The 27,042-nt window shown below is 46.2% G+C and overlaps 1 protein-coding gene across 1 annotated transcript; it reads left to right on the top strand.

Moving 5' to 3' along the window:
- Nucleotides 1–6,968: 6,968 nt before the first annotated feature.
- mylipa (myosin regulatory light chain interacting protein a) lies at nucleotides 6,969–25,967 on the top strand. Its single transcript, XM_035430817.1, has 7 exons — nucleotides 6,969–7,222; nucleotides 8,503–8,693; nucleotides 17,683–17,868; nucleotides 19,958–20,155; nucleotides 20,621–20,785; nucleotides 21,597–22,005; nucleotides 24,450–25,967. The coding sequence occupies exons 1-7, from the start codon at nucleotides 7,136–7,138 to the stop codon at nucleotides 24,627–24,629; spliced, it is 1,416 nt and encodes a 471-aa protein (XP_035286708.1). The 5' UTR covers nucleotides 6,969–7,135; the 3' UTR covers nucleotides 24,630–25,967.
- Nucleotides 25,968–27,042: the final 1,075 nt, after the last annotated feature.

Genomic DNA, 27,042 nt, shown 5'->3' with positions numbered 1-27,042 from the left:
AACCCTCTGTAGCGCTCGCAAGCAGTGCAGCATTTATTCATGGAGGTTCTCTGTCTGGGATGATAAAAAGCAGAAAATGGCGCGCTGGGTGCCTAGCGAGATAAATGGGGGCTCGGGTGGCCGAGGTCTCTGCAGCAGATTAATGAGTGTTATTGAACAGCGCTTACACAGCCCTAGCATGGACCTTTTACCCGGCCACTCATCATTACAGTGGACAGTAAACACTACTGTGGGCCCTGCAGCCTTGCCCAGATAACAGTACACTTTGGGAGAAAAGGGTGAACTGTTACTTACATGACAATCATTCCTGGATATAAGAAACCTGGTCTGAACATGGAGTGCCTTCAGTGCTTTCTGGGAAAAAGCTGGGAATCAAGTATATGACAAATATATTCTGATATGCATTTCTAGCTTTGCCCTGTTGATGGAAAGCTTCATTGATACATTTAGGGCATAGCCTTTCATATTGATCATTGTACTCAGGCCACTGATGGTTATCAGTGGGGGACAGTTACCCTACAGAAAAGTGAAAATGTTGCTAATCTGTCACAAGGATGGGCGAAGCATGAGGCAAGCGCAATCTTTCTAAACATTTCTCATCTCTGTTTGCTGGGGCTATTGTGAGTTAGAACTTTTTATGTTTATGTGTATTTGTCAGATCACCTCACTCCAGGTGGATTAAAGAGTATATAGATACGCATGTGGAGGACAGAATTAAGTTTTATAAATGCAACTCAAACTATCTAAATGAAGTTGAAACTGAAAGTACAATTGATATACTAACTCTATACATAACTAGGTGCATCAGAACATGTAAATCCAAATTGGAAGTGCTATTGCAGTGGAACAGTCAGCCTGCTGTACTACCTTTCCTTTCCTCAGCATAAACTCAGTGCCATTTCTTTTCATAGGACTACCTTGTGCATTTGTCTCCATCACATCATGGAGGAGGAGATCTGCTGATCTTGTGTTTTCCTGTCTGAACCAGAGTGGTCTCCGAATACTGTCAATCTTCCTCTCCCTACAGAGGCATAGGCACAGCTGAGGGGGAAGTTCTGACCCCTCATATAGAAGCATAACCCTGATTTTGTGTACGCCTCTCCCACCAGCTACCCACCTGGGCAGGCATAGTGGATCTTCAGTACAGGGTGCAGATGGTTCCGGCTGTCATCCATCTTGTGTCACATGTCACATGCCAGTGCATGCACAGCACCAAATATATCCGCACTGAGACACAAACAAGATTATGTAACGCTAGTGAGGGTTGTACTGTACAGATTACTTACACCAGATGATCTGATGGAACACTAGCCATGGTAAACAAGCCACTGCAAGTGAAAGCCTAACAGTGCAGATTCTGTGTGGTCTATGTGGGGGCCTGGTCATATTCAATGCTCTATGTGGTCTGTGCAGGGACTCGTATTACAGAGATTGAACACTGCAGTACATTGTTTACTACGTGTTCACTAAGTTGTTCTGCAGACCTTGTTACATTTATAGATTAAAAGCTGTTCTGTCATAAATGATGGATTGTTATTGGAGAATGGTAATGAGGGTCTGACGCTGGGTTTGTGACTTCAGTTCTGTTCTGATATCCATTTCAGGAGCTTGTTTCAATGAGCCTGTCATGTCAGCAAAAGGTACAGCCAAGCATAAAGAAATAGAATTACTAGAATAGTTTTACACTTTATTGCAGTGATATGAGGCATGTGAGAGCCAGGTAGGTAGAATGATTGTTCAAATTCCAATGCAGAAGTCATATTGGTTTGAGAACAACCGGCTATGGTTAGCCTGCATGACTATCCAAGACCCTATGTTGTATAGAGTCTTGCCTATGGCTTAAAATCAAGTAAAACCTTATTTATAAACTAATCTAGTGATGTTATGTCTATATTTAGGAGACACTACTGAGTAGAGTCTCTGCACTGCAGTGGAGTTCTCCTCCACTGCCTAGATTCTTTTCAAATACTGGGAGCAGAAACCACCGCCTTTCCATCAGGAACTGCCTACACAGCCAATTCTCAAACAGGACACTTACATATAAGAGAAATGGGAATTAACTTCAGATGCTATCTTGTGATACAGAATTGATTCTGATGTGTGCCCTGGATTCACACAAAGGCTTATGCCTTTGCATGTGTTCAACAGGGACCATAATGAGATGGAAGTGCAGTAGCTCTGCTTCAGCCCACGGTTCACCATCAGCCATTATTTCTGCCATTAAAGGAGAATCCTTCCCTTTGAGGCACTCGCCATAGCTGAGACTCAGGAGGTCTTTGATTCAGAAGGCTGTGACTTTCACAAAGCAGATTTAAAATTCCCTCAGACTGAACTTGAGAGGAACCGTGATAAGGCAGAGTGCTTTGATCAGAACAAGCCGGCTTGCTGATAGGGTCCTGTCGACGTGTCTAACAGGGCTGACCAAAGTCACAAACTAAAAGATGTCTGAAAAATCACCATTTGAAAAAAGGGGGCCATAGTACTCTGGCCACTGCATAAGCAACAAGTAAAAGGAACTGGTCTTGAAGAGCTTGTTCGTCTACCACTCACATTTCATTTATGCGAATTGTCTACTTGTGCAGCAGTGTAACATAGCGGGTAAGGAACTGGGCTTGTAACCAAAAGGTAATAGGTTAGATTCCTGGGAGGACACTGCCGTTGTACCCTTGAGCGAGGTACTTAACCTGCATTGCTTCAGTATATATCCAGCTGTATAAATGGATGCAATATAAATGTTAAGTAAAAAGTTGTGTGAGTCACTCTGGATGAGAGTGTCAGCTAAATGCCTGTAATGTAAGGCATTACAGGCATTTAGCAGACACTTGTATCCGGAGAGTGAATGGCTTGCACTATTGCCAAACAACAGTTTGAGCAGACTATTTACATGATAACAGAGCGAGTCGTTAACATGGAATGGTTGTTTTAAGCCTGGCTGTGGGATGATTATATACACAATAAGAGGAAAATAATCACTTTCTTACATAAAACATCCCATACTATTATTCCACAAGCATCCTTTCCGAGAAACAGGATTCACATCAAGCGCCACTTCCTCCAATAGTGTGGCTGACATGACACAAAATAAAAATAGTCATGAGGAGGCTTGCAGTGGGTGTTTTTGTTCACATCCGTTCATGAATATTCATAATGAGGCGTACAATTGGAATGTTTTCATTTGAATAACAGTAGAGACTTTCAAATTTCAACTTTGAATGCTAAGAAAAAACATCTGGTAATTGTTTTTTAGAGCATCTGTGTTGCTATGCATCTATGAGATTTTGGGCTGACAGTACTTCTTCTTCATGTTCCTTCTTCAGTGTTTGTTTGAGAAAGGGAGGGGCTGGCACATGCTGAGATCCTTGTCCAATGAGAGGTGGGGTATGTCTGCTCTTTGTTCACTTGTGGCACAGTTTACTTCAGTCTTGCTTCTCCGACACTCTTCACCGTACCATGTCTCCTCCAACCCCCCCAGTTAGGCTTGATTACATGTATTACTTCAAACCATCACAATTGTAGCTTCCAGTAATTTTTCTTTTACACTGTAATTACTGAAGTCTTTTTAAATAACTGCAGCTAAAACAGGCCTAAAGCTGCGATTGTGCAATCCAAACTGAAAAATGGACAACAAAAAATAAACAGGAATAACAGCACCAAGTATCACACAACAAATATGGTCATCTGCACCAGTAGAATCTGGCTGGTTTAAAACAAACGCTAGCCTGCGCGGGACAATATGAGAATTCTGCGAGATGATCCCGTGTTTTGACTTGGCCCCCTCAGACGGTGTCCTGTTCGCTTTCAGAGCACGATGAAAGGATTACCCTCGCTGCCCTTCCCATGAGGAGCAGAGGACACTGTGTACAAGCTGGCTCAGCTCTTCCACGTCAAACTGCCAGTCCATTCATCTCTGAGACTGCCAATGAGATGACAGTCTTAAAAAATGCAACAGGGCACAGTGCAGTCTGGAAGTATTTGGATAGCCATACAATCTTTTTTTTTTTTTGGGGGGGGGGGGGGGGGGTGGTTTCTACTCCAGCACAAGAAATGAAACGATGAATATGAGTTTGAAGTGCAAACTGCCAGCTTTAATGTGTGTGTAATTACACCCATATTAGCTGCACCATGTAGGAACTACAGCCCTTTTTTATACATAGTCCCCCCATTTGGATGTAAATATGGATGTATGGGGTGATACCCCCTGATCTCGGATTAGCCATCTCAGATGTACTGTTTACAAAACAGTGTAGCCTCCATTTGGAGGCTACACTGTACCTAATTCTTATATTTGAGTGGTCAGCACAATGCAATTTGATCAGATGAGTTTGCGACTCATGTAGTTAAATGGTCTAAGAATAGATGATTTCGAGCACTCATAGAACAGAGAACCTCTGTTCCACAGACTGAATGAAGCAGGAATTTCTGTCTGACTGCCTCATCATACCCAAGGTTACTATCACTCATACTAATTGAAATAATCTACAAAAGCGTGATTCATGACAAGGCCTTGAGCCTCTAAAACCCTTGGACAGTACAGCCCTTTGAACGAGTCAGGTCATTTGGAAGCAGTTGCTTGGATTAAACAGAGAACTGGACACAAGACGTAGATATGAACAGGGAATGGAGAGTGGAGAGTGGAGGATGAAAATAAGTTTTACAGTCCTCTGAGAAAAATTGGAGCAACGTATCTGATAGCATTAAAATTTAAAGTGCTTTTAAAGACCAGCATGAACAGGATCCCTGCTCTTTATTTCAAGAACAAGCTTCCTACCCTTTCTAACTTATTATATTACATAATTTACATGCACTGTCCTTATGAGTCAGTATGCTTTAATGGATCTCAAAATAGCCTTTGGCTGCAGCATCCACGCATATCATTTTTGTCTTTAAAAACACTTTTAAAGACACTTAAAAAAAGGTATGTAGATGAGATATCCATGACACATAAAAACGAACAATTTTATGCTAAGCTATTACAATGCGTAATTGGCAACACTTGTCTGTGGGGCCATTACACTATTCCAGGCAAAAGGTTAGAGTCACTTTATAAAAGTGACCTATTCCTCATTACACAAAGAGGTCCACTTTAAAATAAAAAGCCTATTTGAACTGAGCCCCATCCGGCATCAGAGAGTGAGCGAGCGGAAATAAATCTTGGCACTCCGGGGTGCCTCAAAGCTGTCTTCAGGTGCATCTTAATTAGAACTTCTGATGCAAGCAAGCTATACAAGCTGCTTGCATCCATAAATAAGGCATAAAGAGAAATGAATAATTTCTCGTTGTACTTTATGCAGCAGTTCAAATCCACACAATCTTGTAGCAACAATGGAGAGATTAACACGATGCCCATGTTTGTCAGGTGTCGACTTTCAAAGCAAATCAATAAATTATGGTTGATGTTTCAAAAAAAAAAATTTGCACATGCTTAGCTGTCTAAATGATACTAATCAGAGAAACCTTTGGTTATTGTGTCATTTGCAATGGTTAAAAAATAATATTTGCTAAATTAGCCTTCATTTGAATGAATCCAATACTAAATCTGTTAATTATGACAGCATGTCACTTGTAATCCATCCCACCCAAGTAATCAACTATCTTTAAAATGATGAAGTCGCTCAAGACTGGAAAAAGGCCGTTCAGCTATTTGAACAATTAAATGTCTTCACAGAGAAGGAATATGATGTAGGTTCGTTGATGCCTAATATATCTTCATGAAAATGTATACTTTGTACAAAAATATTTAAAAGATTGTGAAAGCAAGCCTACTTGTGTCATCCCTTGTGTAGGTCTGGTTCACAAATTGAGATTTTAATTTATTTGACCAGGCAAAATATGACGTGAATATTTCATGATTATGAAAAATGTGATATCCAACTGACTTACCTTACCAAATGATGAATTATTGCAGTTCTGCTGATTAATTTGCTCTGCAAGAAGGCATTTTATAAATTAACTGTTTCTAACTGTTGTATAACCCCTGTGTGAATTACCTTGGTTTAAAGACTGCCAATCCACATCCAGCAGCCCATTAACTGTAACTACCTACATACTATAAGGGAAGTACTTTTAAGCTCAGATGCGGAAAGCTAGGGAGTGGCAGAGCCAGCAACGTCTTCATAAGTCCTCATAGATTGTTCCGCAGCCTAAACTCTGCAAAATGTAACTGGGTTCACTTGACTCACCTCACTCTAAATTACTCAAGTAGCAAGCAAAATTAAATGGTTCAAATTGGTCCATAGGCGGCATATTTACATTAACTTCACATAAACCCTGCCGTTGCTTTCTCACAAATTGTGAGTGTATGTCATTCAGTAAGGTGGACATCCACTCTTAAGGTCCAAAGCATTCATGACAAGTGACACTGGGCCAAACAGAAGTCACATTCATAATTAGTGACAGAGAGATACATTATAGAATGTTTCAAAATTATTCCAGAACGCAAGGTGGCTCAGTGAAAGAATTGTATCATTGTATGACCGGGATTGAATCTGAATTGAATTTGACAAGATAAATTATTTACAAATTGGGCCAAATAATTTACAGGAAAAAAATCAATAATAGCAATCCTGGAGCAGACAAGTAAAAGATACATACTGTACATACATTTGTAAACTATTTGGAACTATTGCATATTTTAAAAAATGTAAATAATTCTAACAAAATCTTTTCAACAAAATATCCTCCTCGTTTCACTACATGCTCTTCCAGAAACAATCGGCGAACTAAGACTTCTGTCTGAAATAAATTAGCCAAAGTGTCCTCAAAACATCTTCCACGAGAAGTGCTGCGACTGCGACAATTAAAACAATGTAAAAACCAGACAGAGGGGGGCTCCACATGAACCCTGCTCACTTTACCTCTGTTTGGTTTCGCCTGTATGAGACAGTACTTGCCGTTGGTCTGCTTATTCAAGCCCATATGGTACGCGGGCTGTCATTGGTTACCTGCTAGCGTTTCAGGGAAGGCATTTCTTGCCTACTAGTTCATTGATACACAGCTGGGAGACAGTTAACACCGGACAGAGAGGAAGGTTGAGGAAGTGAATGAGGGCTTGATGTAGGGATTCAAAGGGGAAAGAGAAAGATTATCTTGTTATTTTCCAAAAAGGAAGGTCAGACCAAAGATATTGCAAGCCAAAATGCTTTGCCATGTTACACGACCGGATTCGGTGGTGATGGAGGTGGAGGTTGATACGAAGGCAAACGGCGAAGACTGTCTGAATAAGGTGATGCATCCTTTTCTGCTTTTAGCATTTTATATGTTCTATTCTGTTATTATTAAAAAGATATGCTACGCGTTTTTATTGGCCCATTTTTTATTTCTTATTTTTGTAATACTGAGTCAGAATCACAACCACAACTTTAATTTTGACAAATAATTGTAGTTTGGCATGCAAATGAAATAATCGAAATGGGTTTTAACCTTCTAGTTTATCAGCATGTGTGTGTAATTATTCATTACTGCGGTCGAAAGACATCTCGTTTAACCTAATGTGTACAGTCTGCTTAAATTTGCCATTCAAAATCGAAACACTCGAAGTGACTCGTGAAACATAATTCGTATCGCTGCAGCACACATTCGTTTAATTAAACAGAACATACTTTGTATTTATGTCACGATTCTGCGAGTGCAATGTAAAAAATATTACAACTAAAAATATTCACAGAGTTAAGTGAAACTAAAAGCAGCCTAATTTGCATTGAAGCCGTGGAGATCGCTTGTGCGATAGGCGAGGTTACTATAGTTCATATGCGCCACCCGCAGATGTTTTGTCAACTTACTCCCGGTAAATGCATATGCTTTGTCAACAAGAAACGACCTACAAGTGGGAGTTTGCATTTCTTTTATTTGTGTGGTGTAAAAGGCAAACGGAAATTGCGGCATATAACAAATTAAACGTTTGAGGATTCGTGCTTAATCCAACATTATGCTATAGTCCACGCGAGGAAATTGTTTAAATGACGTGCGGATTCGAGATTGCAACGTGCGTACAATTTTATGCCGTTTGTCATCCTCAGCACTATTTGCATTTTAATTTAATACGCTTTCATCACGAGAACTTCAAAGTAAAAAATAGTACCCACGTGTGAAATTGCCATGGCATCAGATTTCATTCATCTTGGCCGCTTATGAAGACACACTCGTGGTTGCATAATATCCCCCTTCCTGTCGTTGGTGAGGAGTGGGTATGCAGCCTTTTTAGGGGAAGGGATGTGCCAACACGTCTCTTGACATTGTTGTCGGTATTACTAGTTTAGAATGATAGTAGCCTACTCATAAGGCATGCTGGACGTGGATGGTACTGTTCTAGAAGCTCATCAGCTGAATTTCAGTTATCACATTTAATTAACTTTTTACTGTGGTCCATAAAATTATGCTTCCACAAAATGAAATAACTTTTTAAAGGCTCTATTTACATTTCAGTGGTTATTCAATGTTTTTTCTTGTTACTCCCCCCCCCCCCCCCCCCCCCCCCCCCCCCCCCCCCCCCCCCCCCCCCAACAGGTTTGTAGGAAGTTGGGAATAATAGAAGTGGATTACTTTGGGCTACAGTACTCTGGCAGCAAAGGAGAGAACTTATGGCTGAATTTGAGAAACAGGATCTCCCAGCAGATGGACAGCCTGACTCCATGCAGACTGAGGCTGCGAGTCAAGTTTTTCGTTGAGCCTCACCTCATACTCCAGGAGCAGACGAGGTACGTTGCTAGCCTGACTGCTAGCTAATGCCTGATTTACCACACCTGTCGATCGATCGCGGGCCAGCAGTGGCGAAATCTGGGCCCAATTAAATATTCACGCTGCTGCACTGGCTACAGTATCGTACAGTTTCAGTTTCTGTTGTGGTGAATTGGACCTAGAGGCGGGAGGAATGTAATGCAAACCAGCCGACCTGTTTCACTGTAACGATACTACACACCAGAATGCCCTGTGGTAACCTCTGTCACTCGGTGTTACTGTAGGTCATTCGTTGTAATAAGAAAGGCATCAGGAAACGTGACCTCACTCTTCACACTCCTCCCCCCCAGGGCTTCAAAGCTTGGCACATTACAACTACTAGCTTTACTCAGAGGTCATTTGGCTTAAAAAAAAAAACTTTTTTTTTTTTACTTTGCTGTTCAGACTTACTGTTCATCTTGAGACGGTTTGAATCATTCTTTGAGTCATAATCACTATTGTGCAAAGAGGAGTCTTTACCAGTTCCACACATAGTTAATCAGGGGTGTGAGATATTTTGACGCCTCCCGGTTTCACATGTTCTAGGAGTTTTCTCTGTTTCGTACTAATCATCAGGTCCTGGCAAGACTTGATTTGTCACTCTTTTTCCATTCTTGTGCTCGGGCGAAGAGCTTCCCCCAGTCCCCCTCAAAAGTCTGCCAGTATCCTGTCCCTCTGCATGCAACACACGGACAGCTTAACGGAGATGAAGTTCAGTTAAACCGTTTGCGACGCCCCGCTATCATGGGTTAATTTGAGTTTGTGGTTTGTCACTCAGTGCTTAAATTTGCTTAAGATCCGCTTTCTAAACGACTCCTGTCGAACGGCCCCTGCTTCACGTCCCTTGTGCGACAGCCCCTACGGCCAGACGAAGCAAGACTTCTTTAAGTGGCACGGTTACCGGATAACATCCCTTTATTCGGTTCGTGAATTTGGAAGGGCGAGGGGAACCGGAGACCGCTCCCCAGTTCTCCTTTGGAGGACACCCGGTCTGGCTCCGACCTCTGAGAGCTTAACACTGGTCATAAGCATATGGTGGAGGGAATTAGGGCCAAGGGCTGGGAGGGACGAAGGCTCGGGTTGCTAATTAAGCACACGTTTTTGCGCGCGTTTCTGGGGGGGGGGGTGCGCGCTAACGGGCTCCGGTCTCTCACTCCGAAGGCCAGACGCCCGCGCCCAGTGTCGCGGAAACTGGCCCAATCGAAGCCGCCGCTTTTCAGAGCCGGCATGGAAAAAAAGCCGAGCGTGAAAAAAGAGCTTTGTCCACCGGCCTCTCCAGTTTTTATCATTTCTGGAATGAAATGTTAAAAGTAGAGCTGGCCCAAGGCCGTCGCGGTCTTATTTTGGTCGCTCGGATAAGTGTATTGATTCCGCGTCGAGGTGGCCCCGCCGACGGAAAACAAAGGAGACGAAGTGAGCTAATTTATATGGCTCCCTTTTTAATGCTTTATAATGCTCTTTTTGTTCTCCAATGCGGTTTGCGAATGCGAGAGCATGCAGGCACAATTCCACAGTTTTATCCAGTTGCTAGGAAGGCTAGGGCACGCTGGTGCCTGACTGTTAAAACATGCTTTCGCGGTGAGTAATGGGCTTTCAGAAGGCGCGTGATCTTCGTCGACAAAAGTTTCGAAGCGGCAAAAAATGGTGGCCGCTGCCGTTTGGCGGCTGTGACTCAGTTCTGACTGGAAGGCTGAGGGGGCAGAGCTTCTGTCTGAGGAAAGGCCCTCTTATCGGTCGCCACGCTGTGGTTTGTGTGTGAGGGGCCCCTGCGTCTCAGGGTGTGCCAAGGTCGACTTTCACTACCCATGTGAAACCTGGGCTCTGAATCTTTCCATTGTGCTGTGCAGGCTTCAGTGTACCACAACTTTACTATGGAACTTAAGTTCATAACAGGCTTTGAGTTTTTTTGCTTCGTTTTTTGTAAAGTAATGGAATTTCATAACCGATTACTTTTATTTAATGTACACTGTCACACACTGCTTATTGGCATGACAAAAACGCAAAGTTTAATGTGATTACATATGTGTGATCGCATTAATATTTGCATAGTTTTTGCACGTGTAATTGTGTAGGTACAAGAACAAAGGAATGTGAAACAGGACCATCTGAAGTCGGTCTTGATGGGCTTTTGCAGTCTCTCTTTTGAAAGGGCTTTCAGTGCCTTTCCTGTTCACACCTGTTGGCCATTAATGAAAGTGGCTCAGCGAGGGGTCTGGAGGCCAGTCAGTCATTTGGCAGACGCTCTTTATCCAGAGCGACGTGCAGCAAAGCGTAGTGGAGGTGCTGCTGGGCCAAGTGAGCCCGGGCTGGCGAGGCAAGAGCGCACCCCGTTGCAAGCCCTTCGCCCACGCTGGAACGGGCACGTGGGATCGGGGCACGTTGACGCGGGCGCGGACGGGCCCTCGCGGCGCTGACGCAGAGCGCCGCGCTGACGGGTTCTGTCGGCGCGGACGGTTACGTAAGCCCCCGTTGGTCTGCGCGGGATTTCGGAGGGGGGGTTGCGCAAGCCTGTGTGGTGCAAACATTAAACGGGCCTGATCTAAAGTCAATATGCTTTCTGCCACACTGCAAACATGCTTCTGAACACCTCAGAGCGTTTGTCAGGCAGGGCTGTGTTTGCGTCATTTCATCTGCAAGGCCAGTTGGCTTACAGCCCACGTGCATTGCTGTTTACTGACAGAGCTCCACAAAGTCATTTAAAATATTTGTTTAAACATACTGGAAATTCAAGCACTCCTGGATCCCATTACCTCCCAGGCATCCAGGCCAAAGTTGTTCCAGCCCCCTGCAGTGCAATCTTGGGTGCACACCCTCTCAAAAGGTCCAGTTCTGTCTCGCCAGAATCAGTCCTTGCGTTCCTACACTGCCTGGGCCCGGTAGACCAAACTCCGCATTAACCAAACATGCCACAGACACAAATATTCTGAGGTTAATAGTTTTGTGTTTATAAGTGGAGAAGTGTAATAACATGGGCCTGGAGCTGCTTCCCTGTTATTTGGGGGATTTGAAACCCCAGTCTCGGAGCAGGCTCAGCCTGGGCCCCTTTGTGGGATGTTTGTCTCCCTGCCCAGTTGGACGGACACCAGCGTTTCCCAGCATGCACCGCAGCCCCCCCGCCCCAGCGCACAGCGCTGTACCCTGAACGTGCCCAGCGCCCACGGAGGCGGGACGGGGCGAGGAGGGGAACGGCACGGGGGGGGGGGGGCGGCGGCAGAAAACTAGCGGTCGCCCCGGGCTGGCCTGCCCCGCTGCGCCCGGGCGCGTGTGCCAAGGCCGCGAAAACCACCCGTCCCCGTCATCGTCCCCGTCACCGTCCGGCCGTTTGAAATTCAGGTCAGGTTGCCGGGGGGGTTATCCAGCGAGGGCACGCGGTTAATGCAGCCCCCATCCGCAGTGAATGCGTCTGAAAAGGCCCGCTTCTCATTACTAATCTGCCACAGCACAGCAGACGGCCTCCATCTTACAGCCTGGGCCTGGCGCTTTGTGCTCGCGTTTCTCCCCGTGTTATAACTTAGAATGGGGGGGGGTTCGCTGAGGTAAAAGAGTGGGTTTGAGGCTGAGGACGCTTTGCAGGCGTAAGGAGAAATCGACGAGGGAACAGTCCCCACTGTGCCGTAAGTAGCTAGTGTAGATGGGCACATGCTTGCTTGCACCAGTGAATACCCCCCCCCCCTTCCCCACCTTGCCCTGTCACTCATTTCCCTAATCAGACAGTGGGGGTGAACTTTGAGAGTGGCACGATGGGATTCAGTTATTCCCGTTCCTTGTGAGGGGCGAGCGGCCAGACAAAAGGCCCGCTCCTCTGTGTGGCACTGCAGAACAGGCCGCCGGGACGACAGGTTTCACTAATTACAATTTCTCTGCTCCGCTTGAATCCATTGTCAGCCGCTTTTCGAACTGGAACGATTTACGGAATTAGACAGTCATTTCCGTCACTCGGTGTCCTGACCGCAGTTGCACTTTTCACAGTCTGTTTTCTTTTTAGCTTTTTTTCCTTCCCAAAGTAGTTTTTTGCCCTGTGATTGTTTTTCCACTTTCCACTCCGCGTCTGAATAATCGCTGGTCACTTTTTGGTGCCAGTTTGCGAGTTAATTACGGCAGTTTGTGTGTCAGGCCTCGATGGCGGTCTTGGCAACTGGCAGCTCTCTTTTCCTTTTATGACCGCTTTAGCGTCTCTAGGTGTTCTAACCTTGACGTTTCTGCAGTCTTAATGACGCGGCCGATCACTCACGCTTGACTTCGCGCCGCCGGCGCCGCGGCGGCCAATCCGGCTGGCTTTGGCTCGGAAAACAGGCGACGTAACCTAAACCAGTTCGGTTCGAAAAGGAGCATAGACTTAGTATTCAAAGCAACAGTACATTTCTGTTTATAAAGTAACTAAGTAACTGCGGCGAGCTTTGTCTTTTTCAGCAAACGGCCCCAGCCGTTCTTTCAGACGCTGTTCGTTACGCGGTGTCGGGTTCAAACTGCCAGCTGTTCTTTTAGGGATGTTGCCGTGCCATTAGGGTTCACAGCGAGGTTCGCCTGAGGCGTGTGTACTGTTTCCGTGTTACTGTCATTCACTGTTTTCGAACAGACAGCAAACCAGGAAACTGGCTAGTAAAGACTTCAGCGTGGTAAACAAGAGCATGTGATAAATGCAGACTGCGTGGAATGAAAAAAAACAAAAAAATACCAAAGTGGTTAATGCCGATTGTTTTTAGCATTAGCTAGAGCGTGACAGGCTTGTTTGCTGGAAGTGGGCGTGCCCACCGCGTCAGGCTCTGGTGTTACTTCAGGTCATTGACTCAGAATAACCTTCAGTGTATAGCCTCAAGCCATGTCACCCGTCAGCTCAGAAACCACATTGTTGCTGCCGGAGCCGGTGTGCAACGAAAAAAAACGACTCCTGTTCTGATTGGCCTGCGGTTTCTGTCGCTAGGCAGACACTTCTGGGTTTCATTTCGCAGGAACTTCTTTTTTCGTGTTTATCGCTGAAGTCGGGCAGTCTGGGGATATGGTTCGATGGCAGCTGTTGATATCGAGAGGGTAAACGGTCACGATCAAGAAAGATCAGTTCTTTCGGTTCATCCCCCGCACTTTAACAAATGTTAACTGTGAGGCCTTCGGTTTTAATGTCTGTTCTTAAGGCGTGCTTCTAAAAATGTGTGCGAAATGACGCAAAGCACATAACTCTCTGACTATATGTCTCTGTCAGGTCCAAAGAAAATCATTATGGTCGGACTAGATTGCATATTAAAGTTATCTCCTGGCAGAAATCATTAGCACCTGGGGGTGATAAAATGTAAAATGGCTTCAGGGCCCAGTACCACTTTACAAGGACAAAGCTGGAGTTTCAGGAGTAATTTTCTAACTGTTAAGCAGATGAGAACATTGAAAGCTATTATACGCTAGCTATAGGCCTATATTTTGCTCTCAGCTGGAGGGCTGACATCATGCCAACCTTCTGAATGGAAAATTGTGGTTTTTGTTTTTTAATTTTCACTCTTTCTTAAGTGAAAATGGGATAGTGTGTGAAACAGTGACTGAAATGTTGGGTTAACAGTTCTAGAACATTCTCCTCTTCTCTCAGGACCAAAGCAGTGACCTATTTCCTGTAGCAATAAGTGTTTGAGCTTCGCAAGTGAATTATAACGGAGCTCTTCATGTGAAAAGATGGGTTTTGAGTCCAGCGTCTCTGTCTGGGGGCAGCCAGGCCTGATACGGGTGTCTTGTCAGAGGTAGCAAAAAAGCAAAGAGGTTCAGTGGCCTTTCCGCCAGCCATCTTGTGTTGATCACCATCGAGTCTGTTTACACGCAGCCAAAGTCAGGAACAGAACATTCGAATCTGGTCCGTTCGCCTCCGGGCAAGAATAAAATAAAAATAAAACACCAGGCGTGCTTGCCAAAACATGTACAGAGACCAGGCCTATCTGTGATTGCCTTTGGAGGAGAAGCGAGCTTGTATTATGTTCTGAACCTGTTTTTCAATAACGCAGTTTGTAAAATTGGCAAAACATTTGCGGTTGTATCATTTGAGCTGTTTCTGCTTTGAGGCACGGTTGCATCACACCTCCTCGTACAGTTTAGCCCTGACATTAATTTAAGTGTTGAAACTGCGCGTCGGTACAGCTCGTCTTTCGCGCTGCTGATCGATGCAGCGCAGCTTCGCAGCCCTCGACGTTTCGCTCTCCCCGCTCGACGGGCTCGTCGAAAAAAAGACCTTCGCTCTTTTCCATTTTCCTCTTTCGATGAGTTCTTTACAGGCTAGCCGTGCGCACCATTCCGGGGCCCCTCCCCGTATCCCCATAAATCAGCACCCTGGAAAGGATGCGGGTCGTAAAGCAGGGAAAATAAACCTCGTCTCTCATTTCTCTTTCGTTTCTTTCCCCCGGCCCGGACTGGGTGTTCTTGGGAAGCCGCCCCTGCAGTTGGTCTGGGACAGATCATCTTACGCCGAGGCATCATGGAGTCGCCGGCCAGCTGCTTTGAGTGGGCCCTGCGTACGGTTTTGTATTCGGGATGGGGGGTGGTTGGTGGGGGGTGGTGTGTGTATGTGAATAACAGAGACCTAAGGCTCGAGAAGCGCTGAGTATTCCCTTTTGCACAATGGCTCCCCACCCACATGACCACCACTGTTGGATGACCTATGAACCCTGGCAGAGTGATGGTGGCACCTGGCCCTCTGTCAGGCCACCGTATGTACGCAGCCAGAGCCCAACGTTCACCAATAAGGCCGCACACATCCTCCAGATGGCGGCTGTGCGTGACCCGGCCTTGGCAATTGCATCTGCGCCACCCCGGAGCTAATATCCGCCATTTTGATGAAAAGCTTGGCTTCCGGCTTTATTGCTGCCAGTGCCCTTTCGGGCCGGGTCGGCTGGCCTTCCGGGAAACGTGGCGATGCGCCTCCCCCTCACAGTCGAATTACGGTAGATCTCGAGCATTTCTACAATTGTGCCATGTTTTTTTTTTTTTGTTTAGTGGGAATCCGAGTTAATTTTCACGTTTCGAGCGTTGCGGACTGCCCGCACAAACAGGGTTTTGTCTGGCGTTGTGCGTTCTTGCTCCAGGGGGACGTGGAGTGTCCGATAGTAACCTTTGGGGCGTGTCCTGCGTTTGCCTGCCAGGTAGCTCGACTGTTTGCTGCGAGGGTTTAGTTTATCTCGCGGCAGAGCCTGACACAAAGGGGCATTGTTGCCGCTAATCTGATCTGCAAGAGAGGCATGCGAACTGGGGACCCACGTCATGCCCGAGGCTCGCTCTGCTGAAGCTGTGGCTGTTGTCTTCTGACTTCCTCCTCCTTGCACTTCCACTTTTCTTTTGTGATATTAAAAGTTCCCCAATTGAAGGATGCGACGGGCTGTGTGATTTAAGTGTTTATTTGCATAACACGAACAAACGCCACTGCCCTTGGTTTTCGCTTTGATAGTTTTTTTTTAATAGTTCTTGCTGTAGACTTGAGAGGGGAGCTTACTGGCAAGGCTAAGGGGAAGTCTGATCAGAACTAACAAAGGGCAATCTGTGACTCCAGAATGTTCCGTCTAACAGTGGAAGACACACGATTCATTGCCTTCTCTTTGTACTGAGCTACAGCAAGGGAGGGAGGGTGACGGGTGCCCATCTTACAAGAGACGTTCTGGCAGTTTCTGTGGGTTTCACTTGCAGGACAAGTGGCCAGCAGTTGTCGTATTTAACAATGATAGCTTAAGGCTAACATGTCTGGATGTTTTTTTGTGTGTTGTTTTTCCTGAGCCTGTCTGATCAATGGCATTTCTGCTTTCCCTCAGTACATTATTCATCTGTCTCAAACTGTTTCTGTCAGGCAAGAATAGTATGGTTTGATTCGACATTTCCAAACAAATAATGTGGACATGCACACAGAATGTCAACTTATGGTCTTTTGTTTAATTTATGGTTAGATTTCCTGAGGGTAGTGGTATCTTTCTTGAAAATATCTTTTTCTTTTAAAGCACATGTTCATCTCTTGCATCAGATTATGTCTGAATGGCTCTTCTAAACAGACGTCTTACATTACATTAGGTTTATTTGCGCTTTTATCCAAAGCGATGTACAGTAAGTGCATACCAAAGGTCATTGGAACGTATATTCTGTTATACTCCCTGTCGGCCTTGGTAAAAAATACAAAGAACTTTTGATGAAAATTTTAAAGAATTGATATAGAGGGATTGCACATATGGGTCTGCACGTGCAATTACATAAGCATTGTGGAACTCGGTATCATATAGCTTTGATTCCACTGGTGGGCCTGACACAGGAGAAGAGAGTGGCAACCAAAGGGATTTGACCCAGTCAGGATTGAGATAAACCACCATCAATTTACAAAAAAACAGAATGAGAACCTTGTTGTTGCTTTAGGGATTTTTTCCCCCCGTTTCTTTGCCTGTGCTTGTGTCGCTGAATGGAAAGGGGGCCATTTTGGCTCCGGTGCGGCTGTCGCACGCGGCTCACAGGCTCGGCTTATCACTTGGAAGCACGCTGCTGGGGTCACGAATGCCCGGCAGTGCGGCAGCAGCGCTGGCTGCGACATCACACCGCGCTTTGATAAGAGCTGAACTCCCTACGCCGGCAGACGAAAGCCGCTGTAAAGTCTGTCTGAGGCCGTTATGTAAAGAGTCTCTTTAAAATCTTTAAAGCCCCTTTTTCAACTTGTGTGTTGAAGCCCTCTTTCCCCTGCTGACAAAAATTAATCTTTGGGCATAATAAATGACTGTGTTGTTGGTGTATTCCTTTGTAGTGCCGATGCTTTGATGATGTGTCTGTTTGTAAGGGAGTGTAAGAGGTGCTTTTTTTCACTATCTCTCCTCAGGTGTGTGTACGTGTATGCGTGTTTGTGTGAGAAAATGAGAACCTCTGTGAACCTCCCCTCAGATGTCTGTTCTACTGTACTTTCGATTCCTGTTCCCCTGTGCGTGACTCCTGCTCTGAGCAGCGGATGTGACTCTTCCTCCTCCTCCTCCTCCTCCTCAGGCACCTGTTCTTCACGCACGTCAAGGAGGACCTCCACTGTGGCCACCTGCACATGGGCTCCGAGCAGGCCGAGGAGCTGAGCGCGCTGCTCGCCCAGGCCGAGTTCGGGGACTACAACCAGAACACAGCCAAGTACTGGTACACGGAGCTGTGCGGGACGGAGCCCAGCCCCGCCACCGTCAACAGGTAAGACCAATAAACGCCTGCGTCGACCTCCGACCTACGCTCAGAACACGCATTCCTCAAAACCTGCCAGTGAGCTATTTTTACATGTTTTTTTCTTTCTATTGCGCCATGTTCTGAGAACATGTGAAGTTTAGTTCTAGCGCTGACCGAAGTTTCGTTTTTAAAATGAAGGCAAATTGCAGCAACATTGACTCTTAGGCCTTCATATGTAAATCTTGCTTTACTTTTGGTCTGAAGCCAAGCAGTTGGCACTTGTCCTTAAAAAGTCTAGCAACCGAAAAAGTGTCGAGCGCAGTGGTTGTCGAGGTGACGAGGCCCGATACGCCCCTTAATTAAGCGTCCGCGGGGCTGAATCTGTTTTTCTAGCTGACGCTAAAACCGTTTTTTTTTTTTGCAACCGGCAGGTTGGCATTTAAAAACAAGAACTCATGGTCCCAGTAAAAATAGCATCAGTGACTGTGTGAACGCGCGAGCCAGCGAGAGCGGAGACAGCCGGCGAAGCGTGTGGCACGGTGCTGGTGCTCTCGCTCCTCTCCCTCTCCCCGGCGCTCCTTGGAACGGGCCGCTTGTTTTTCCCGAGAATCAACAAAACATGTTGTTGCGCCTCCCGCGGCTGTCGTTATGTCCCCGGAGTGTCAATCATTTATCGCCGAGACTTTGTAACGTTGGCCTGATTTCTACCGGACCTTGACATCCTAACTTTGAAGTAAATGCCACCTCGCTTCCAAAAACGTTTAAAGATTTGCCAGGCTCGTTAAATCGGAATTTATTATGAGGACGATATGGTGTATGAGCTTAGACCAAAGACCGGTTGTTTAAAGTGAGTCATTGGTTAGATCGGTTATTTTGTTTACTGTTTCGGTTAGGCTAACCTTTGGTGTTATTGTACGCATGAAGTGAACAGTACCTTTACTACAAATAAAAATAGACAAGTTTTAAAAACATTAAGTATGGCTTCCTAACATGAGGAAACACTGTTTCCTCATGGCATTTAATTTTTGATTGACTGTGAGGTTGCTACACATTCAGCTCCCTTACAAAATGGTTCAGAAGGTGACTTGCATGCAACCCAGTCTGTACCCAATCAGTACAATAAATTTTGATGTACATAAACTCTGTGTTGCAAATGCAAAATAAATGGTTATGAAAAAGCTATTACTGCATAATAGTTTTAGCCTAATAGCCTGCCTGCCAAATTAGCCTTTTTTTCATTATAAGATCTGAGGCATTTGTTTTCCCAAACGTAATTTGTTTTCCACGAAGAAAGGGTAGCGCGGTTGGTTGACATTTGAAAGGAAAGTTCAGGCATTATCCAGACTCTGGCTTCTCATGATACTACGGTGGGTCAGGTCACCAGATTTGTTTTTCTGTTCCTGCCACAGTGCAGCTTGAGGAAGCATTTGCTGAAATTAGATTTGGTAACTGGGTACGCTACTTTTTCCATCCAATTAATGGATTTTCAGGCGAGTTTCAGAAGATCTGAAAATCCCCTCATTAGGTCGGAAGGAGTTTGGAAAAGAGCTGTCTCCCTTGCCCTCTTTCTCTACCTCTCCCTCTCCTCCCCCCTCTCTAACGCTCTCTCTCCCCTTTGAGCTCTTTCTCACTGTCTGTCTCTGTTTCTGTCTTTCTCACACCTTTCTGTGCTTTTTTTTTTTTACCATTCCTGAATGGTATATTTTCATTCTGTTCTTTCATCCACACTAACAACTGTATTAAAAAATCCGCTGAGCTTTGGAGAGGCTACAGAATGCCTGTAAACACAGAGCACCGCGGCCCTATAAAACCACTGAGCGCTGTATGAGTAACTAGCACCATCTGTCAGATAGCTGGGCCTCGGGGCGGTGGATGGATGAGGAAATTCCAGGCACCTGTGTGGGGGGGGGGGGGGGCTGAGACAACCTTGCAATTTTGGATTTTTTGCTGCTTTTATATGCGCTCAGCATGTCCTGTCCCGCGATTGGCCGGGGGGCCTCGCATGAACACGTGGGCCAATCCCGGCAGAGCATGTGCATCATGAAACACGGGTTCTATGCAGCGTTCTATGCATCCAGGACTGACGAGCCGCACGCGTTTGTTTTCCCGTCGGCAGCATCATCTCGAAACACAAGGAGCTGGAGGGGCTGAGCCAGGCCTCAGTGGAGTACCAGGCCCTGCAGCTGGTGTCCTCCCTGGAGCACTACGGCGTGGAGTGGCACTGGACCCGAGACTCCGAGGGCCAGCGGCTGGCGGTCGGCGTGGGGCCCGAGGGCATCGCCATCTGCAAGCAGGACTTCACCCTGGTGAACAGGTAAGCAGGGCGCGGCTCCACGCGGCAAGGACAACAAAGCGTGCTATGCAGCCCTGGAGCCTTGCGGCTATGCAGCGCGCATGGTATGCACAATGTGCAGCATGCATAGTATGCGCAGTGCACGCTCGCTATGCTGAATCATACTAGCAAAGGAGGCCACGTGGAGGTCACCAACAGGCGTCTACGCTGACGTGCTTCTAGTAAGACCTGAAACGGCTCAGAGTTCTATGCAGTGGAGTGCTAATTCCATCTGCTTTGATGATACAACTGGGGCAGCCATGTTAAAATCTTTTACTACTGAAAGACAAAGTTGACAAGGTTGAATCTGTACTGTTAAGAATAGAGAGATTAAGCCTTGCCATTTTATTAAAATTTAATATCATTTAATTTGAGATGTTTTGTTAGCACGTACCATGGCTCAATTTCATGCATTCACTGACAAAACCTATGTTCTTTTTATTCAAGGATTTCGTATCCAATTATACAAATAGCAACCCAATCGGGAAAGAGTGTGTACCTGACCATCACAAAGGAAACCGGAGACAGCGTGGTGCTGTTCTTCAAGCTGATCAGCACCCGAGCAGCCAGCGGACTGTACCGGGCGATCACGGAGACGCACGCCTTCTACAGGTGAGGGTCCGTCCGCTCGTACCTGTGTGTGGCTGGGGAACGTGTCCATGTGGAACCTAATTTTTTCTGAGGTGATGTTGGAAGAAAAGCAGTTGTTAATGGCCTTTTGTCATGAATTTATCCTGCGGCTTTATGCGTTAGATAATTCCCCAAACCAGTCGTGCATGGAGTTTGCCACTCCTGGCACAAAGCTTTTCCGACTGCCACCGGGGAGCACTTTGCTCGCATATTGTTCCCTGGAACTCGCGCAGTAATTGCCAATAATGCAGGTTTTAAGTTCTCTCTCCCTCTGATGTGTCCCCTGTTGTGGGTCAGGTGGAATATGCTCACTCGAGATGGCCACAGGCTTATGTTTATTCGATGGCTTTCTGAGGATGTGTTTTATCGTAGAAAGCTGTTTGACATAATCACGGTTTTGATTGGGTTTTTTTTAAAAAGAGAAGCTGCCTTTAAAGAGATTGATTAAAGCAGCTGCGGCTGTTTTTTAGCCTTGAAGAACAGATGGCTTGCGTGTTCTGAAGGAGACAGGTCCGCTTTTTGGGCCGTAAAATCGTAAACCGCAAAGCGGAGAATTTGTTACAATCTCACATCTGCAGCAGCCTTGCTGGGGACGTATTAGCGTTAGTGAATGGCTTTGATCAGAAAATGTAGTCACACATTTACCAAGTGCAAGCTGTTTTGACTGGGTCTATCTTGTACGCATTCACAGAACTAAGTACAGTGCTGAACGCAGTGGCTGAATGGACAGGGTTTGATTTTTAAACCATGGCGACCCCAGTCTAACCGAGTGCGTTCTCTGCGCCCGCTCCAGGTGTGACACGGTGACGAACGCGGTCATGATGCAGTACAGCCGCGACTTCAAGGGCCACCTGGCCTCGCTGTTCCTCAACGAGAACATCAACCTGGGCAAGAAGTACGTCTTCGACATCCGCCGCACGTCCAAGGAGGTGTACGACCACGCCCGGCGGGCGCTCTACAACGCGGGCGTGGTGGACCTGATGACGCGCGCGGGCGAACGCTCGCCCTCGCGCTCGCCCCTCCGGGCGTCGGACGGGCGGCAGGACTGCGGCAGCTGCCGGCAGAGCCTCGCCCTGCAGGAGAAGCTGCAGAAGCTGCGGGAGGCGCTCCTCTGCGTGCTGTGCTGCGAGGAGGAGATCGACTCCGCCTTCTGCCCCTGCGGTCACATGGTCTGCTGCCGGACCTGCGCCGCCCAGCTACAGGTGAGCGCCCTCCACTGGAGAGTCCGTTTTAGAGCAAGGGGTCTCGGGTTCGGGCCCTGGAGCGCAGCGGTTTCTGCTGCTCTTTGGTACGTCGAGCCGATTGAAGTCGCTGATTGGCTAAAGAGTCCACGCACTGTTTCCAAGGTGAAAGTAGCCACAAAAAAACCTGCAGACTGCGGTGCTCTAAGACTAGAGTATGACTTCCTTGGTTAACAGGTTCAGTTACAATAGGTTTTAGGTGCATTGAATATACAAAAATATTTAAAAGAGGAACAGATTTGGACCGACATCTTAGAGTTCAAAAATGCAAACCAGGAAACCGTTTTTTTTTTTTTTTTTTTTTTTTTTTTTTTTTTTTTAAGTCAGATCAGGAGTGTTTCTGCCCTCTGTTTATGTGCTCTGGTTTTACCTTATCAGGACAGATAGTAGTGCAGCCACATTTGCTGTTTACGCCCTGCCCAGCTCTTGCACTGCTTCCTCTTTCTGCTCCAGCTCGAGCTGCTGTGTAAAATGGCGGTCATAGTGGAGCTCTTCTGCCAAGGGCAGCGGGAGGCCAGCGCAGTATTTGAGCTATGCGGGGAAAGGCAGGTGTTTATGTACAGAACAAAAGGGCGGGGCCGACTATCTGACATACAGTGGGGAAAAAACAGCGGGAGAGGAAAGCTTTCGCTGACAGACATCTTGACTACGGCGCGGATAAGCAAGCCGCGTTGCGCAACTGAAATCTTTCTGATACGGCATATTAAACATTGGTTTTGGCACAGGAGGGGGAAAAAAGTGGTGCGGAACGAAAACAAAAGTTCGCGCGCCGCTGTTGTCGTGCTTCGCCGTCTTACAGACGTTTTTCTGTTGCTTAACTGGGCGGCAGCCGCGCGGGAACACGCAGCGCGAATCACGCGGCCCTCCGTCCTGAGGCCCCTCGGCCACGGCTCCGCCTGGCCTCCAGCTCCGCGCTAAACGGCGAGGAGAACAGCTCGGTTCGGTTGGCCCGGCGACCGACACGGACGCCCTCGTGACCCCCTGCCGTTCGCAAATGAGATAACGCTCCCGCGGGGTCAGTTAACGAACGAGATAGGGGAGCGATCGTCTGGCTCTTCTAGATTAGACAGCGAGCGCCCTGGGACTGGGGAGGCCTGGGAGTGATTGAGAACGTTGAGCGGGCGGTTTCCGTTCGCTAACAGCGTGTATGTTGTGTGTACCGTTGTGAAACTTTTCCTATCCATTATTTTCCTCATTGAAGGATTAAAAACTTATGTCCTACATACATCTGGTTCTTGTTACCCAGTGTTTACTCTAATGGTAAATACACTGATACATTTTGATTTATACATAAATGTCGTTGTTTGTCAGTTGTAAATCATACATTCTCTGTGGTTTAAGTGTAGGCCATATTAGCTTTGCTATTTCGACTTTATCTAAAATCCATACGAAGACGATTGTTGGTAGCGCTCGACGGGCACTGTAAGTGGTTTTGCATCCTGCTCGCGCTGGAGCAGATTCATTTGCCATTTCAGGAACCTCAAACAGCGCCGACCCTGGTATCATAGCAACAGCCTACGCCACCTCCCGCACTCTTGCACCTCTTCGCAGTTCCCAGCCAACTCCAGCAAATCAACTCTCTTTATGGAGCTCTGCTGGAACCGCAGTGGTCCCCTGATCCCCAAAGTAGCGCGTAATATTCTGCTAAATTGCTTCAGGTGGAAAATTCAAAACCGGAGAATTAACCCATTCAAGCGATTTGCCAGTGATTTCACAGCGAAAAATGAGATTTCTTATCGCACGAGTCAGCGGGGGGAGGGGGGGGGGGCGAAGGGGAAAATTTCAGTGTCGCGCGTTTGATGCCCACGATTACTTCCTGCATTACACGTTTCACTGCCTGCGCGAGGGCTCGGAACCGGAGGTCCTCGTGAATTATGTAGTGCGGCCGACTTTGTCGGCAGATGAGATTTTAAGGTTATTTAGCTCAGGGGGACTTAGCCTGTGCTTACCTGATCCAAAAAGAGAATTTTAACAGGCGGGCTTTCTGTGCAGCCAGCAGTCGGGTAGTCGACAGCACTGCCTTTGCAGTTCAGTTGTGGCGGTTGTGTTCAGGCTGCTATCGAGAGAAGCTTAGCAATGACAAAAAAGCATGAAATTGTATTGGCTGTTCAAGATTCTATGAGAAAATAATAAAACAAATTATGAGCTTTTCAGCACTTAAGCTTCATAACGGGCGTCGATTTAATGCGTACATTCAACCCAAACGCCTTCTTTCAAATGCTTATTCCACGAAATGTCATATTTATGTTTTCGAGCGCCAGTTGTCTGTCCATGTTAAAACAGAAAGAGATCTGCTGAGAATTTTCAGGGAAGCCTCCCAACAGTCCCCGTAAATGCTTCTGTGTAATATTTGTGAAGGTTATCCGTGGAGCATCCCACTAAACCTCGTTTGTTTCTCTCCGCAGTTGTGCCCCGTGTGCCGGTCGGAGGTGGAGCACGTGCAGCACGTCTACCTGCCCACCTGCGCCAGCCTGCTGAGCCTAACGGTGACGGACAGCGCCCCCTCGCCCATCCACCGGCCCACGGCCCCCAGCAACTGCCACACCAAGGACTACCCCGCCAATGAGAAGATGTGTCAGACGTAAAGGATATATCCGTCTTCGTTCGTCCGTCCGTCCGTCCGTCCGCGTTCCGTGTCGCTTACTTGCTACTCCGATAGGAATTTCGATCCGTCGTTGCGAAATTCTTTTTAAAAAGCCAATGAGTATGTGTTTTCTTTCTTTTTTTTATTTAATTTCAGTATACCAGTAATTTTTTAAATATATATATATATATAAACGTATCAGTTGACCTGGTGAGCATTAGCAGTAGGGATTCGTTTGTGTGTTTGTCGTTGTTTTCCCTCCATATTTTTCTGCATAACTATTTTTGGCACGAAGCCTGAAACTTTTGTACGGGGAGGAAAACGATGCTGTATTTTATTACGTAAAAACCCATATTCATACTCCTTTACTCATTTCACATTTTTAGCTTTCTTTTAATCGTGTTTTCTCATCCCAAACTCATTTACAGTTTAACATGGAACATGGTATGTTCTTTTAATTGTATGTGTGTTGGTTTTTCGCCAATGATAAGGTATTTTTTGGGCAAGAGAGCACAAACATGGTCTAGCACTAAATCACGAAAAGATGAGGGATGTGTCATTATTTCTGTGGCGGCTGTTTGCTCACACGCAGATCTGAGCATTCTGGAAATGTCTCCAACTCTCCAAAGGCGTAAATGGCTGACAGACACTCCCACCAGCTGACAAAAATAACCCATAATGCATGAATAAACTTTCTTCAGCAAGTCAGAGGTTTCTCTATGAGTTGGCTTCAGTATCTGGTAGAGGGGTGAAAGCTTGAAATGGTCTGAGAGGCTGTTGTACTTTTTGATCATATACATAAGTCTTTGTATGTACATAATTACCCTAATTTGGACAATTAGTGATTAGACCTTAATGCCCCACCTATCAGTTTGTGCTTTTTAAGCCACTTTTACTTTAATGAGGTCAGCTAGTGTGTTCTTTAAGAGTACTAGACGATCTGCCAGTGCAATATTAGCTTTTGTGGAAAGCAAGAGTTTTGGGTGGGTAGGAAAAATATATTTAAGAAATCAACACTGTCACTTTACCACAAAGGTTCCCAAGTGTATTATCCATAGGGTTTGCCTTAATGTAGCAACACAATGTGTTCTGTATGCATTCTTGTTCTTTGCACAGCTATTTGTCTAAAAAAGTAAAATAATAGGATTTTTTAATGACAAGTTTCAGCACTGTTACTGCAGGGGATGTTTTTTTCCTATTTGTATAACTAGGCAACTAGGGTTTTTTCTGTTGAAAGCGAAACCTATGCTCTGTAAATGTAGAAATAACTTAAGATATTTTATATTTCTTTGACAGAAGAACGTATCAATAAAGGTTGTTTTTTTTAAATAAAAACAAATATGGCTGGCGTCACATTTATTTGTTTACAATGTGGTTGTGCACTGATTGGTCTTCCCTTTCACTCACTTCCTCTGGCTCCCTCATGCTGAGGAGTTCACGGGTGGCTGGGGAGAGATGGATTGAGGTCATAAGCTAAACGTGCGATAGCACACACGCCATTAGGGTTTGGCGAGTGGGCACGGCGAAAATGGGTTCCACGTGGTAAATCCAAAGTGCGTCGCGTTGGCATTTATCTAGAACAACATGCAATAAATGCACCGCAGGTTGATTTCGTTTTGTTGTGCTATCTAATGCATCTGCTCAGCAATCTGAGAATGGGTAATCGGCAGATGGGAACCTTTGTTTTGAAATGGATTTTATTGGTGTGCACGCCGGGGCCGTCGGTGCCAGGGGTCGGGGGAGGTTTGGAATGGCCGCGGCTGCTGCCACGTCTTCAGAGGAAATGCCGGAGTGATGAATACACTCCTTTATTTCCTGGCCCTGTCCCTGCTTTGTCCGTCCATCACGCCCTGAAAAGCAGTTTCTACGCCCCCCCATCCGCCCGTCACATGATTGCAACACATTGTTTTCTATTAGCAGCCCCGGGGCAAAGGGTCGCTCTTACCCCCCCCCGGTCCCTGAAGACAAGCCGTGACCCTCGCGAAAACGCACAGCTACCTGGAGAGAGGCCACCAGGTTAACATGCCTGAGGTTCAGCGAACCAGCCCTGAGTCCTGCTCCAGGGACCTCAGATTAAACATTACCTCTGTATTATCCCTCATTGTAGGCAATAATCATGTTACGCTTAAATACACGATCATCATCTGAGGCTGCATATGCACATTACACATTTTGTGTACGTTATTCGTGTACTTTGCATATTTATCTCTCCACTTTTCATTTTTTTCTCAGTTATTTTTCACCAGTTTGGTCGTCAGGAAAGTTGTTACCATGCTACTCGCACCAAGCCCAAGGTTTAAGTTACACTAATGAGTAGTTTAAGATACATTAATGATTACTCACCAGCAGTGATGTGGCCAAACTCCACAGGACCTGCATATTTCTTATATGACAATTATATTTTTGAAGGACAG

Source organism: Anguilla anguilla, chromosome 8, assembly GCF_013347855.1.
Source record: "Anguilla anguilla isolate fAngAng1 chromosome 8, fAngAng1.pri, whole genome shotgun sequence".
NCBI lineage: Eukaryota > Metazoa > Chordata > Actinopteri > Anguilliformes > Anguillidae > Anguilla > Anguilla anguilla.
Note: the sequence above shows the minus strand (reverse complement) of the source record. Positions and strands in the feature narration are given on the sequence as shown.

Excerpts from the sequence above, each read along its gene's own strand:
- mylipa (XM_035430817.1), top strand. The coding sequence starts at position 7,136 with ATGCTTTGCCATGTTACACGACCGGATTCGGTGGTGATGGAGGTGGAG. Across the intron at positions 7,223-8,502 it reads GCGAAGACTGTCTGAATAAG|GTTTGTAGGAAGTTGGGAAT; the intron begins GTGATGCATCCT and ends CCCCCCCAACAG. Across the intron at positions 20,786-21,596 it reads GAGACGCACGCCTTCTACAG|GTGTGACACGGTGACGAACG; the intron begins GTGAGGGTCCGT and ends CGCCCGCTCCAG.